Source organism: Octopus sinensis, linkage group LG22 (assembly GCF_006345805.1).
Source record: "Octopus sinensis linkage group LG22, ASM634580v1, whole genome shotgun sequence".
Lineage (NCBI taxonomy): Eukaryota > Metazoa > Mollusca > Cephalopoda > Octopoda > Octopodidae > Octopus > Octopus sinensis.
Genome location: NC_043018.1, coordinates 23,703,039 through 23,718,692, shown reverse-complemented (window position 1 = coordinate 23,718,692; position 15,654 = coordinate 23,703,039). Strand labels below are relative to the sequence as shown.

Below are 15,654 nucleotides of genomic sequence, written 5' to 3'. Positions count from 1 at the left end.
AATTTTTGTGATGTCTTTGCAGCTTTGGTATATTTTTATATCTATAATGAATCTCCTCAAATATTATTTTCATATTCTTACTACTTGCTCTGGCTGATTCTTATGAATATGATGAATCTTTATTAGAAATCATTCTTTCTTTCTTTCTGGCCCCCCGCAAAAGTTTGAATTGTTCTTTTTGAACTCATGTTTTCTAATATCTGTCTGTCTATATATCTCTCTCTGTCTATATATATATATATATATATATATATACACACACACAGAGTTGTGGCCAAAAGTTTGGAACATTTAAAAAAAAAATTAAAATTGTGATGCCCAATATATGTTCTGACCAAATATAACTTTGGGCATTTAATATTAAAATTCTAATTTTTAGACCTATGTTCCAAACTTTTGGCCATGACTGTGTATGTATATATATATATATATATATATATATATATATATATATATATATATATATATATATATGTGTGACCTCGTCTGTATCACTAGCGATTTTTTTCCCGTCTTCCCTTCTTGGGATCTTTCCTTCTCCTATGTTTCCGACGAAGAGCTCCGCTCGAAACGTCAAACCCTCCTTCTTCCCTTCTTTCCTGAGTATCCAATAATACTTTATTTGTTCCACGTCCTTGCGTTGTTGTTTTTTTGTTTTTGTTTTCTTGTTTGGATTAACTTTATATATATATATATACTTTATTTAAAGCAGCAGAAAATTCAACAAAATCTGTTACTCTGAGTTTCTCGTTGCCGTTCATCAGACAGTTTTTGCTAGCAAAAACTGTCTGATGAACGGCAACGAGAAACTCAGAGTAACAGATTTTGTTGAATTTTCTGCTGCTTTAAATAAAGCATATTACTCTACCACTGGTATTTGAGTACTCTTTTTTCCACCTTGTTTCACATTTATGTGTTTACTCCGGTATATATATATATATATATATTTGTTGAAATGGAAAGATGAATTATCTTGTTACGGATTATTCAAAAGTTTAACCGATACCTGGGTAGCAAAAATCACAGCAGAAAAAACACGGTTGGAGTTATGACCATAGGGTGTTGCAACCATGCGTTGGCGCGGATAATTGAAGTTTAATATAATTAGTGAATGGAAGAATCTTCGTTCAGCTCCATTTCTTCCATTCACTAATTATATATATATATATATTAATGTAATAAAAGAATAATGCTAATGTTACAAATAATAATATTAATAAATAAATAAATAAGGAAAAAAATTTGTATCTTTCAGAATCAAGTTGGTAACCAAATGCTGTATGAGATTGAGGAATAATAAAATTGTTCTATTTCTAGGTTAATTGCTTGTCTTTTATCATTCATATCAAAAGTTGGAATAGTTCTACAGATATGTTAGTTAGTTAGTTAATTTGGCTCAAAAGCAAATAGCAAGGCCATGTAGGGGGACATGGAGTTAAGTACAGGGTGGTGTTCATGTAAAGAGTTCAGGCCACTTGAGGTCAAGGGAGGCTTTGAACAAAGCGGTCGTCGGCGTCTTCACCATCTCGTCTGGCAGCTTGTTCCACAGATCCGCAACCCGGACGGAGAAAGCTCCTCTCCTTCGATTGAGATGAAATCGTCGCAGGTAGAGCTTTTCGGAATGACCCCGCAGCCGACGCTCTGGAGCAGGAGTGAAGAACAGCTCTTTCAAGAGGTTACACTTTCCGCTTATGATGTTGTGGGCGAGAATGAGATCACCACAGCGGCGGCGTTTTTCAAGAGAATAAAGGTCGAGTGTCCTCAGCCTTTCTTCGTAGGACAAATTTTTGAGACCATGAACCATGGTTGGTGTTGTTTGACCCCATGTTCTCCTTATGGAGCCGATAACTCCCCTGTTTAGAACAGTACAATTTTTTAAAATTTTGGTTAATTGCTCCTTTAAATTTTAGTTTTTAAAAGTAAATATCCTATTAAATATCAAATCGAATTATTAGCTAATTTAAGAACCAAACTAGAAGACTCCCTTCAGTCATGAACGACCATGGGATGCACCTAGAAAGTTCCTCTCCTAGGTACAAGTTTGGGTAAAGTGGTTTATAAAAGACTAGCAGTCATCCATGCATGCCAGCCTCCCCTCTCCATGCCACTGATGTTGTGAATGAAATTTGGTAGATGGACACTGCACAGAAGCTGTCGTATATATATATATATATATATATATATATATATATTCTTTGTTTCAGTCATTTGACTGTGGCCATGCTGAAGCACTGCCTTTAATCGAACAAATCGACCCCATTGCTTATACTTTGTAAGCCTAGTACTTATTTTATCGGTCTCTTTTGCTGAACCACTAAGTTACAGGGACATAAACAGACCAGCATTGGTTGTCAAGCGATGTTGGGGGGACAAACACAGACACACACACATGATGGGCTTCTTCCAGTTTCCATCTACCAAATCTACTCACAAGGTTTTGGTCGGCCTGAGGCTATAGTAGAAGACACTCTAGGTGCCATGCAGTAGGACTGAACCCATGACCATGTGGTTGGTAAGCAAGCTAGTTACCACACAACACACACAGTAATCCCTTGACTATCACAGGTGTTACGTTCCAAAACCGCCAACAGAAATAATATAATCCTAAAGGAATATAAATACTTATACTTATCAGCTGCAGAAACCCAGATATACTACGGAGTCTGCGATATAAATTTACATATATTAGCCAGAAAAATCTGCGATGTACTGAGGGCACAATAGGTGAACCACGATATGGCGAGGGGTTACTGTGTATATATATATAAAGTACCTAAAATTCATCTGGAAGGTTAAAAAAAATATTCAAGTTTTTATATATATATATATATATGCATATATACATACATGAGTGTGTGTATATATCTTTTATTTGTTTCAGTCATTTGACTATGGCCATGCTGGAGTGTCACTTTGAAGGGTTTTAATTGAAAGAATTGACACCGGAACTCTTGTTTTCTTCTGAAAGCCTGGTAATTACCCCATGAGACTCTGTTTGCTAAACTGCTGAATAACAGAGACATGAACAAACCAATACCTGTTGTCAAGCATTACCGCACTGCAGGGACCTAAGCATTCCTAAGATCATCACCTGATACTTTGGTGAAACAGGATGGCAATGATAACAGAACCTTTGTTGCAAACAGCCAAACATTCATCAAATTACTGTTTTGCTATAAAAACTTGAATATTTTTTTTAACCTTCCAGATGAAATTTAGGTACTTTGTCAACATCATCATATTTTTGAAGAATTATTAGATTAAACAAGGAATGGAAATGTATGTAAGCTTACTAGGAACCTAGTCTACAACACTCGTTGCAATTCCAAATAAAAAACATAAATATGCAATATTTTCACAAATATATATTGTGCAAAGATATTTATATATGTACAGTATATTTTTAAAATGTTTAAAGCTTTACCTATTGCATTAATTGCACGAGTTAATTGTTATAGCATTCAGTGTTTTAATTAAAAGAAAAGTTTTACGCAAGTCTTAAAAATATATTGGTCCTTCCATTAAGCTATTTAGATCACAATAAAGTTTTATCCATAACCAGAATTTGTTTCTTGCTAAATCCCCTGAGTGCCTCAGCAATTGCTTTATCAAAGGATGTGATAGGAACCAGGTCAGAAATTGGCGCTAATAGTTTAGACTGGCGTGCCAGATGACAAAGGTCTAGCATCATTTCGGTTTTCTGGGGTGTGTTGAAATTGTCAGTATTCCACTGGCTCATCCAAAAACCAACCAGCTTTAAGGATTTAAAAATAAACACCCCAGTAGGAACAGTAACTGGTTGTTTAGACATACCTCCATAGGTAACCATGTAACCGTTAGGGGCGAGGTTTCGAAGTAGTTCGGTGGCCGCTTTTCCGCCAACGCAGTTAAAGCCCAATTTCGGTGCTTTGCCAAGATCCTTAATCAAAGTTTTCATATCAGGGGTACGACAGAATTCCTCAGTGACAACATGGGTAGCACCTTGTGATTTCAGGTCCGCAGTTAGTGCATCGATGTCAGGTCTCGTTCGAACTATGTTGACGGTCCGAAGCCCCCATGCGGAAGCCAACTGAATAACAGCTTGACCAACTCCACTGTTAGCACCATTTTGAATAATCACGTCGCCAGGTTCAAGTTTGACGAAATCTTTCATCATTCTATAAGCAGTACAAGGATTAACAGCGATGGTAGCTGCTACTAAGGGCGGGATGTCGTTCGGGATCTTCTGTACGTCGGATTCACTGTAGACTGCATGTGTTTGCCATGTACCAGAACCTGTTTTCAGAGGGAGGATCCAGTCTCCAGGTTTAAACTTTTTAACGTTATCACCGGTTTCCACCACCTCACCGACACCTTCATTTCCAGCGATAGCAGGAAGTGGTGGCTTTATCATGTACGTTCCTTCAATCATATTGATGTCCGCTGGGTTAATAGGTGACATCAACATTTTCACCAAAATTTCGTTGTCCTTGATTTTAGAGGGCAATGGATGCTCCTTACTTTTCAATACCGTTTTAGGATCTCCATTCTGTTCGTAAATGACAGCAAACGATGTTCGTGCATTACTAGAGAATAAACGTGAACAAGAATGTCTGATTATCGAGTAATTGGGAATAACACTGACCCGGACCAGGTTTCTCAATACCGTAGCCGCCATGTTCAAAGAAGTAATATAAGAGTTATCTCCCTTCGTAAACTTTGTCTTTTATGTTGTTGCAGTCGTTGTTAGTGTGCGGCCATGCTGGGGCATCACCCTAAACGGTAAATTTTTTGAGTCACTCAAAAAAATTTACCGTTTCTTTTAAAGCCTGGTACTTACTCTATCAACTTCTTTTCACTGAACCGCTAAGTCAAAGAGATGTAAACAAACCAACACCGGTTGTTAAACGGCGGTAGGGGATAAACACACACACACACATATATACGACGGGTTTCTTTTAGTTTCCGTTTAGCAAATCCACTCACAAGGCTTTGGTCAGCCTAGAGTTATAGCAGAAGAAATCTACTGAAGGTGCCACGCAGTGGGACTGAACCCGAAACCATGTAGCTGGAAGCAAACATCTTACCACACAGCCACTCCTTCGCCTTTTTATTTTTTAAAAATTGATTTTTGAAGCTTGTCAGCTTTTGGTAGTTCAACATTCAGAATGGAAAGCACTTCGCATCATATCAGTGGTGCATCATGATTTCTATATCGTTGAAACTAAAATCTCCCCTGCCCTAGTAAATTTATCAGTAAATAAGCAGCCATTTGATACGCTAGAAATAACAGCCAAATTTCCTTAACGACACACTATCTGAATAAATAAATAATGCCAAACAAAAAAAAAACGCCGGTATGGCCCTGTGGTTAAGAATTTCGTTTTGCAATCACGTGGTTTCTGCTTCAGTCCCACTTTGCGACACCTTGGACACGTATCTCTTCTACTACAGCCCCGACCGACCAAGTGTGAGTGAATTTGGCAGACGGGAACAGTGTTGAAATCCGTCATACCATCGCTTGTCAACTAAGCTTGATTTGTTTATGCCAACGTAACTTCGCGATTTGTTCGACTTAACCCTTCAAGACGGTGCCCCATCATGACCGTAGTTTAATGGCTGAAACTAGTTCAAGATAAAAGAAAGTTCAAGAAAGTTCTGGAAAGCTTTCCATCGTAGATCTACTGCCAAGCAATAGCTGACCCAAGCGCTAAATATCAATATAACCAACAAAAAACGCATTGGCGCAGCTGTGACTTTCTACTCTGTTTTGGTTTCGAAGTGTAAAAGCTGAGTGGTTGTCGTATTTGAAATAGATTAGCTATGAGAGCATAACTACAGATCTGTGCCTCCATTCAATTTTGTTTGATCATAACTTGCTGAAAAATGCACGTTTTTAATGAAAATTTCCTTAGATACATTTTAAATGGTGTGGAGCAGCGATCTCCAGCTTTTTTTTGCGGCATGGACCCGGGGCATCAAGCGCATAACAAAACGCGATTACGTGCATAATATAAATTTAATTATTACATATATAATAAATAGATATTACATATATAAAACAACCCCCCCCGTAGACTGCGAGAATCAATAAAATAGAAATAAAGATTTAAAAATTTATTCTTTCTGTGCAGTTCGGTACCAAGTGTTCTACGACCGGATTGTTGGGAAGTTGTGGTGTAGATTACAATTTATCGAATTTGATGAGACAAAAATAGTGGGACGGATAATTAAGACACCTTATCAAAATATACGAGGAAACAAAATCGAGATGTGTGAATTATCCGACACCACCCCATTTTTCTTTCACATTAAATTCCGACATAATCGTTATCAACACCATCCGAAATGTTTCAGAAAATTATGAGGAAACATCAAGGTGTGTGAATTATCCGAAACTCCTCTCCCCTCTCACAACGAATTCTGATATAACCCTTATCTACACCATCTAAAATGTATCTCTGGAAAATTTCATTAAAAAATATGCATTTTTCAGAAAGTTAGGAAAAAAAAAAAAGAAATATCAGGAAGAGGCACGTATCTGCAGTTATGTCGTTATGCGAAAGTTATTTATTGTACTTTTGACGTTCCATAGTTGGTTGCGTGACACTAATTATAGCGTACCCCGTTTCCTAGTAACGGCAGCGTTGTGTGGTCATGAATTGAGAGACAGAACTTTATAACTTCGCCAACCTCAGGGTGACACAATGTCTAAGAAAATAGGAAAGTATGCTAATGGACACGCTACAGCGAAATGGGAACAAAGTCTTGCTAGGGAACAGCTGCATGAGGTTTGTTTATCCTGTTTCGGTTATTTTTTTCCTCGTTCTGTGTATATTATATTATATTCTTTGAGAAACACGAATTCATACACACGCGCAGTTTTATATATTTTTCTTGCTTCTTTTCTCACTATTTGATAAAGGGTTCACCTGAAACGACTGCTTATTTCTTTTACCATCTTCCCTTTTTTTCAGCTTACAGTTTATTGTGCACAACTTCTTAAATTTTGTATTTTTGCATTTTGTCTGTCACCCTTTGAATTGTTCCCTTGTAACCTTTCACGTCGTTCAACAGTCCGTCTCTTGTTCCATTTGTGTTAGCATTTATCAAACTAGCCCTGTTGCTTCTGCTAAATATATATATATATATATATATATATATATATAGTGTGTTGAAAACAAGATTAAACAAGTTTTTCAACACATTTTTTTCTTGTTGACAGTTTTCATAAAAACTTGGAAGAACTTTTAAAAGTTATTTTCCGTTCTGTTTTCGTCACACAAAACGGTTTCCCTCCCACAACATATATATATAGGCATAACTACAGTTGAATACCTACCCTACATTTTTGTCTCATAACTTCCAGAAAAATGGATACTTTTTAACGAAAATTTCAACAAATTCTGCTTAAATGCCGTAGATTGAGAGTATATATGGATTTATGGGAAAGAATGTTCTTGTAGCTTATCGCGTGTGTTACTTTGGCATCATTATTCCATTAAATGTGTTTAATGAGAGAAAAATATTGGAAGGTGGTCTTAGGATTTGCTGGAAACAACAGCTAAATTGTTCTTGAATAACACACCTTTTCCTCAGAAAATAGTTACAATTTTTTTCCCCCGAAAAAGCTCTTTTCATGATTTTTAAGTGCAAAAAAAAAAAAAAAAAGGCCCAAAACCGGTCCGGAGTGGGAGGGAGAGGAGTATTAAAAAAAATTCAAAACTTTTTTTTTTCATAAAAAGATGCCCACCCTGCAATCGTTTCAAGCGCTGTGGTGAAAAAAAATTGGGGAAATCCCCGTCAAAACGGAGACATTACAACTTATATGGTCTTCCCACCCCCTCGGAAAAATTCTTTCCCATTACTCTCTATATACTCTCAATCTATAGCATATAAGCGGTATTTGTTGAAAATTTCGTTAAAAAGTATCCATTTTTCTGGCAGTTATGAGGCAACGAAATGAGGTGGGTGGGTATATAAGTAGTTAAGCTATTGCCCAGTCAATAGCTTATAAGAAATAGGGTTACATTACTGTTCTATGCCTTAGAGTGTGTTTCTTTTTTTGGATATATAATACACTGACGATATATATAAATATAAAATACATCAAGTACAGGACATCATCAACGAGGGAAGAATACGTAACATATATATATATCTTTATATATAAAAGTGAAGTTCTGTGTCTGTCTCCTACGATTTAGATTCCTAACTACTCCCACATTTTGCAGTGCAGTTTAACCAAAAGCGGGTATCTTATAGTCGTGATTCATATCGAGCCCTTCTGGGTATTAGCGCGCGTCTACGATGAGTCTACGATTTAAAAAAAAAATTACCATCATTTTTTCCCATTTTTAATGTATTTTTTTGCTATTATATAAGGGAAGTAACTCTCTAAAAATGCTTATATAGTTATTTCCCTTAGAAATCCGAGCAACGCCGGGCGATACTGCTAGTATATATATATATATACACACACACATATATGTACATACAGGATGCGGTGAATAAATTGTTGTCTAAACTATGCAAAAATGAAAATGACACTGACATCTCGTTTTAACAGATATATTTACCAAAATTATATTAATATATCTTGAAATTCTAAAGAGTAAATTTATTCAATGAAATCGCCATTGCCTTTAACCATGGCTCCAGACGACTTCGGAATCTCCTGCAACTCTTTTGGACGGTCTCGTTGTTGGTGAATGCTTGCCATAATCCTTGCCCTCAGTTCATCTTTGGTGTTACAAGGAGTTTTGTTGGTCTCGCTCAACAGCGCCAAGCGGGTCGTAGTGTGAGGAGTTAGGTGGTCAGATGTTAGGGGTGGTGTGGTCACAGAAATTGTCTGACAGCCATGACTGGGTTCTCCTGCTTGTGTGGCATACTGCAGAGTCTTGCCAAACACACGGACTTCCAGCAGCCACCCTCTTCACCTAGGGTAACACTACCTCCTCCACGTACTTGATGTAGGCCTCCGTGTTGAATCTCCATTTTTATGCAACTTAGACGACAATTTATTCACTGCACCCTGTATATATGTGTATATATTCTTTTATTTATTTCAGGCATTGGCCTTTCTAGGGTACAGCATTGAAGGGCTTAACTGAACAAATCAACCCCAGTTCTTAGTCTATCAATTTTTTTTTTGCTGAACTGCTGTATTAATGAAACATAAACAAACCAACGCCGGTAGTCAGACAACCACTGCACAAACACACATGGACTATGTATGTGTTTGCGTGTGTATAAGTATATATATATTTGTGTACGGAAGTGTATGTGCATGTATGTATGTATGTATGTATATATATATATATACATGGGAAGGGTCTTCCTTTGATTCTGACATGCAATGTCTGTGCAAGACCCTGCCTCAGTAAAGCTGGACTCATGAGTCATCTTCGTTGTCATAAAACGAGACAGATGAGTGACAACCTGGCCACTGGTGGTGGTGTAACACACCATACTAATCATATCTGTCGGGCATGTGGAAGAAAGTTAATTCGGCAGGAGGACTTAAACGACATGCAAAGGTACATGAAGCCCAGTTACAACTACAGCCGGCTATTACCAGTAAAGGTCTTAGTTCCAATTTTGTACAAGACATTGTAGATCTTTAGCTGGGCTAAAAAGTCACATTCGATCACAGCACCAGTAACAGTTAAGCTTCGTGCAATGGCCATACTCGATAACGAGGGGGCAGCCATAAAATATATATATATATATATATATGTTTGTATGTAAAGGTCTGTGTGTGTGAGCTGAAAGAAATTAAAGAAATAAAAATTCTTTTATGGAAATTTTTGAACTAGTACTTTTGTTTTCGTATTACCGTTTCTGAATGTAAGTGTTCATGTAAACTTTTTACTGCAAGAAACCTCTACCACTGTGGCCCCTTACCTCATACTTTTACCCATCTTTTGCTTCTCACCCCCTAGTACAAAGTCGGCCCCTCAGAGTTGCAAACTGCATATTGTTTTAGTTGGGGATGGTCATAATTTGCCAATTAAACGCATGCACTCTACCCATTCCATTTTGGGCAAGAGGAAACACATGAGACAGAAAGTCATTGAAGGGGCAGAGAATGTGTGACAAAATAACTTTGACTAATAAACTAAACATAACCCTTTCTACAATATGCACAAAGCCTGAAGTTTTGGGGGGATGCGGGCAGGAGTGGGGGCAGTCAATTACATTGACCCCAGTGCTATATGGGTACTTATTTCATCAACCCCAAAAGGATGAAAAGCAAAGTTGGCCTTGGTGGAAATTGAACTCAGAATGTAAAGACAGGTGAAATACTTCTATGCATTTTGCCCACTGTGCTAGTGATTCTGTTAACTTGCTGCTTTACATAATAATAATAATAATAATAATAACAAGAGCACAAACCTCCACCAAGGCAACACCAACATCCTCTCAATGATTAGCCGGAGATGATTTTTAAAATGAGATTATCTGAAATAAACTGGACTACTCTCACAAGCTAGAATACTCAAAATGAACCTGACCACTCTCAAAAATTAAAGAAAAATTGAGGAAAAATAATCCAGAATCCTTGTCCGGTATTGGATTGATCCCCAAATCAGTTCATGCCAGTCACAAGACCAAACATCCCTGAAAGTTTCATCCAAATCCATCTAGTGGTTCTTGAGATATCTTGTCCACAGACACACAAACAAACATGACCGGGCCAGTTTGAACTCTGAATGTAAAGACAGGTGAAATACCACCAAGCATTTTGCCCAGTGTGCTAGTGATTCTGCCTGCTTGATGCTTTAGAGCTGGCAGAAACGTTAGCACGCCGGGCGAAATGCGTAGCCATATTTCGTCTGCCATTACATTCTGAGTTCAAATTCCGCCGAGGTCAACTTTCCCTTTCATTCTTTCGAGGTCGATAAATTAAGTAACAGTTAAGCACTGGGGTCGATATAATCGATTTAATCCATTTGTATGTCCTTGTTTGTCCCCTCTGTTTAGCCCCTTGTGGGTAGTAAAGAAACAAATATTAATAATAATAAACTAAAAAATAACAACAATAAAGCTAAAGTGAAGGTCAAATAAATAATTAAAAAAAACAATCATTTCCAAATACAACAATATCTGTCCCAACACACAATTTCACAGCAAGAATCTTGCAAAACAAATTCTTAAACGGATTATCATTGGAGGTGCCGTTAATATACCAGCTTTACACTTGTCATGAATTGAAATGGTGTGTTCTTTTCAAGTTCCAAAGACTTTGTGGAATTTCCTTGCACTGCTAAATAATGCTGTTTTCTGGATATGTCCTATTTTCAATTTTTTTTTATTCCTTCCTTTTCCAAAAAGCTTTTTTATTTTTAAAAATTTTTTTGCTCAGTCTACCTAGGGAACCAACAATTATAGGCATGATATACACCCTTTTCATTGACCATAGTTTTATTATTATTATTATTATTATTATTATTATTATCATCAAGGTAGTGAGCTGGCAGAATTGTTAGCATGCTGAACAAAATGCTTATCAGTATTTCATCTGTTGCTCTGTTCTGAGTTCAAATTCAACTAAGGTCAGTTTTGCCTTTCATCCTTTTGGGGTCGATAAAATACCAGCTGAACACTGGAGCTGATGTAATTGACTTGTCCCCTGCTCCAAAATGGCCCCCCTTGTGGAAAAATTTGAAGCCATTTTCATTATTATTCTTCGGGTGGTTAGGGTTAGAGCTGGCAGAATCATTAACATGCTTAGTGGCATTTTGTCCCTCTTTACATTCTGAGTTCAAATTCCGCTGAGGACAACTTTGCTTTTTGTTCTTTTGAGGTCAATGAAATAAATACCAGTTGAGCACTGGGGCTGAAGTAATCAACTTACCCACCTCCCAGAAATTGTTGGCCCTGTGCCAAAATTTGAAATCCTCATCATCATCATTATTATTATTTCTTACAGTCTAGCTGGAAAGTGTTTATTGCCCTCATTGCTGAGGACAAACCAGAGGATGTCATCAACGTCAATAATTTAACTTCGGCAATCAACGGTGGATCTCGGAGACGTTTTGGTATCATCACACAACAAAGTCTGTACAAGGAGGTCAGTGTCTCTTTTACCTTTGCAATCCCTCTTTCTGTCTTTGTCTCTCTTCCCTCTCAGTCTCTCTCTCTTCCCCCTCAGTTTCTCTCTCTTTCTCTCTCTTCCCTCTCAGTCTCTCTCTCTTCCCTCTCAGTTTCTCTCTCTTAGACAGAGTCATCTTTGCATTATAGGCCCCATGGCAAATCAATGAACTGGGCCTTATTTATTTATTGACAGTAAGCCACAGTATACATAAATAAAAATTGGGACCCTTGATCCATGAGGTTCCCAGATAATTCTCCAGTGTGTTAATGCCTCATGATGGCACTGCTCTCAATCTTTTTTTCTCTCTCTCTCTGTCAGACAAGGCCATCTTAGCATTATAGGCCCCAGGGCTAATCAATAAAGTAAAGGTAAAGTTACCTTCTTGGGTCATGCCGATTCATAAGGGCTGGTTTCCCAGTTTCCATGACATATATATTCTCCACCTGGATAGATTACTCGTTTTTGCCAGCTGAGTGGACTGGAGCAATGTAAAATGAAGTGTCTTGCTCAAGAACACAACAGATCACCTGGTCCAGGAATCGAAACCACAATCTTACGATCATGAGTCCAACACCCTAACCACTAAACCACATTTATTGACAGTAAACCACAGCATACAGAGATCATAATTAGGATCCTTGACTTGTAAGACTCCCAGATAATTCTTCAGTGAGCTCAAGTCTCTGATGACACTGCTCTGTCTGTCTGTCTGTCTCTCCTCTCTCCTTTTCTCTTTTTGGTTACCTTTGTTTACCCCAGTGTTTCTCAATCATTTTTTACCTGTGGACACCCTTCGATTGCTATTTTACTCGGGTGGACCATCATAGCCATTCGATAATTAAAAAAACTCCTGTTATATTTTTTAAAATCAAATATTGTTAGGAAATCCAAGTCTTTGAGTCTGCAACCATATCTTTAATTGTGGTGGTAGAATTAAACTTGGTACATAAACAGCTATATGTATTCTACTTGTACCTGGAATTCTATACCCAAGTACATTTAACCCTTTAGCATTCAGATTAATCTGTCAAATGTAAAGCCTGTTTAATTACATTGTTTTAAATTAATTGTACAGCATCTTGTAACTCAGATTTTGATGATGCCCCTGACTTTGTAGGGTAGGTGTGAGAGGTCAGAGCTGGCTGGTTTGAGCATAAAACTGGAAGACAATTTTGGCCTGGTATGGCCGGTTTAAACACTAAAGGGTTAAAGTTTCTGAGATGCAAAAAAAAAACAACAACAACAAATATATTATTAGGAATTGTATAAATAAGAAATTAAGATATTTGGTGTATTTTAGAAATGGTGGTGGTGACCCCCTTCGGTCAGACACTGACCATGGGTTTTGCACCTAGAGAGTTACCCTCTGAGGCACAAGTCTGGGCAAGGTTGTTTCATGGAAGACCAGCAGTCGCCCATGCATACCAGCCTCCCCTCTCCACGTCACCGATGTTGTCCAAGGAAAAGGCAAGGGCCGATACATCTTGGCACCTGTAACGTCGCAACTCATTTCTACAGCTGAGTGAACTGGAGCAACATGAAATAAAGTGCCTTGCTCAAGAACACAACACGCAGCCCTGTCCGGGATTCGAGCTCACAACCTCACAATCGTAAGCTCGACGCTCTAACCACTGAGCCACGCGCCTTCACATTTTAGAAATATAAGTAGCTTATTGTACATAAATTTAAACGACAACAAAATCTTGGAATCATTTTGGTTTGAACGGCAGTTTTTTCTAGCAGTGTCATATGAAATTGTCACCCATAATTATGACCCTAGTATCGATCTATTGCATTTCAATCTGTTTTAGGGTTAGGGGTGGGGGGAAGGGTATCTTTTCTTCTTCACAAATGTAAATAAACCCAATCTGTTTCTTAAACGAGGGACATATTCATATGGTGCAGAATGCTTTTTAACTCAATAGACGTCACTGATTGGTTGAAATTGCAGAAATTGAAGAAAAAAAACAGCAAATATCTTACAAACCATAGAATTTTCTCAATAAAGCCAAGAGAAAAAGATGTTTTATAAACACATTCTACCAGTATACGAAGTTTAAAAGTGTTTAGTTACGTGGAAATTATTTTAAAAAACTGCCGTTCAAACTGAAAAGATCCAAATCTTGTATGGCCTTCCAAGGGTCATATGGACCCTAATTGAGAATCACTGGTTTAGACGAACACTTTCAGTCAGGTTAGGGTTAAGATCTTGGGATTCTTGGGTCTACCTGAACGACTAGCTCAAGCTTTTGTTTTTAGGAGCAATTGTTTTCTGTTATTGGATGTTTTACATACACACAATCATACAGTGTCACATAGACACATTGCATACACACCTATGCATGCATGTAACACATACGCATCATGTATAATCATAAACACATCTCATGCATCACACACATCACATATACATACATTCATGTCATAAACGTGTTTGTCACATGCATGCATACATATCACACACACACACACACACACACACTATACATGTTACATACACATGCTTGCATGCATGTAATGCATATGCATCATGTATAAATAGATACAGATATGTATGGTTATAGGTGCAGATGTGGCTGTGTGGTTAAGGAGCTTGCTTTCCAACCATGTTATCTTGGGTTCGGTTCCACTGCATGGCACCTTGGTGGGCAAGTGTCTTCTACTATAGTCCCAGGACAACAGAAGCCTTGTGAGTGAATTTGATAGATGGAAACTGAGAGAAGTGCATCGTGTGTATGTATATATATATATATATATGTGTATGTATGTGTGCTGTGTAGTGGGATTACAGTGTATAAAGATTTAATAATGAGGGTGAACAGGAGTTGAAAGGGATGAATTAAATAAACAAAGAACATGGTTGGTGTCGTGAATGTGTGAGGGGAGGAAAACCACTGACAAGGACACACACACACACACTGCCAAAAATGTTTTTTATGTTCATAAAAAAACCCCAGATATAGTAACTGACTAAAAGACTCGCTACTATTACTGAACGTGACTTTGGAGTTTCATCTCATGGTTTATTCAAACTGTCTGAATAAGTCATCGAGTGAAACTTCAAAGTTACTATCAAAATCCCACCAAATATTGTGAATACATGATTATCTCCCTTGTATTAGCTGTGACCAATAAGGGGTATCACACACACATATATGTAATATTGTACATCTTATTTTCTAGGTAAACGTTTATGGCAATCCAAAAGGTCGAGGTAAAGATGCCCCTCAATATGTTGAGGTATGCGAGGCATGTAAAGCCTTTATTGATAGCAAGGAACCAATTCCTAGTGAGCTTTTGGCCAAACTCATCAAGTTTAAGTTGTTGTCATTAAAAGCTGACGACATAGCCAAATCTAAACCTGTAGAAAAAGTAGGTAGATTTACATTTTCATCATCATCATCATCGTTGTTGTAATACTAATCATTGCTTTTATCATCATCATTGTTTCCATTATTGCCTCATCATCATCATCATTGTTGTTATAAGAATTTTCTAAACTTTTGAGAGAATGCAAAATAATTCTTTTTTGAAATAGTGGATTCTTGTGGCACACATAAAGCTATAAATAAAAG

At 37.5% G+C, this 15,654-nt stretch overlaps 2 protein-coding genes across 5 annotated transcripts in view; one reads left to right on the top strand and one right to left on the bottom strand.

Annotated features, from left to right (window-relative positions):
* Positions 1-3,350: 3,350 nt before the first annotated feature.
* LOC115223323 (enoyl-[acyl-carrier-protein] reductase, mitochondrial) lies at positions 3,351-4,694 on the bottom strand. The gene has a single exon (XM_029793841.2). The coding sequence runs from the start codon at positions 4,655-4,657 to the stop codon at positions 3,536-3,538; it is 1,122 nt and encodes a 373-aa protein (XP_029649701.2). The 5' UTR covers positions 4,658-4,694; the 3' UTR covers positions 3,351-3,535.
* Positions 4,695-6,282: 1,588 nt separating this feature from the next.
* LOC115223233 (sperm-associated antigen 17-like) overlaps positions 6,283-15,654 on the top strand; it is a 74,341-nt gene continuing 64,969 nt past the window's right edge. For all 4 annotated transcript variants that reach the window (XM_036512216.1, XM_029793720.2, XM_036512215.1 and 1 more), the window contains exons 1-3: positions 6,283-6,770; positions 11,915-12,055; positions 15,263-15,451. In XM_036512216.1, the coding sequence (XP_036368109.1) occupies positions 6,687-6,770; positions 11,915-12,055; positions 15,263-15,451 (414 nt within the window). In that variant the 5' untranslated portion in view covers positions 6,283-6,686. The remainder of the gene's footprint in view (positions 6,771-11,914; positions 12,056-15,262; positions 15,452-15,654) is intronic.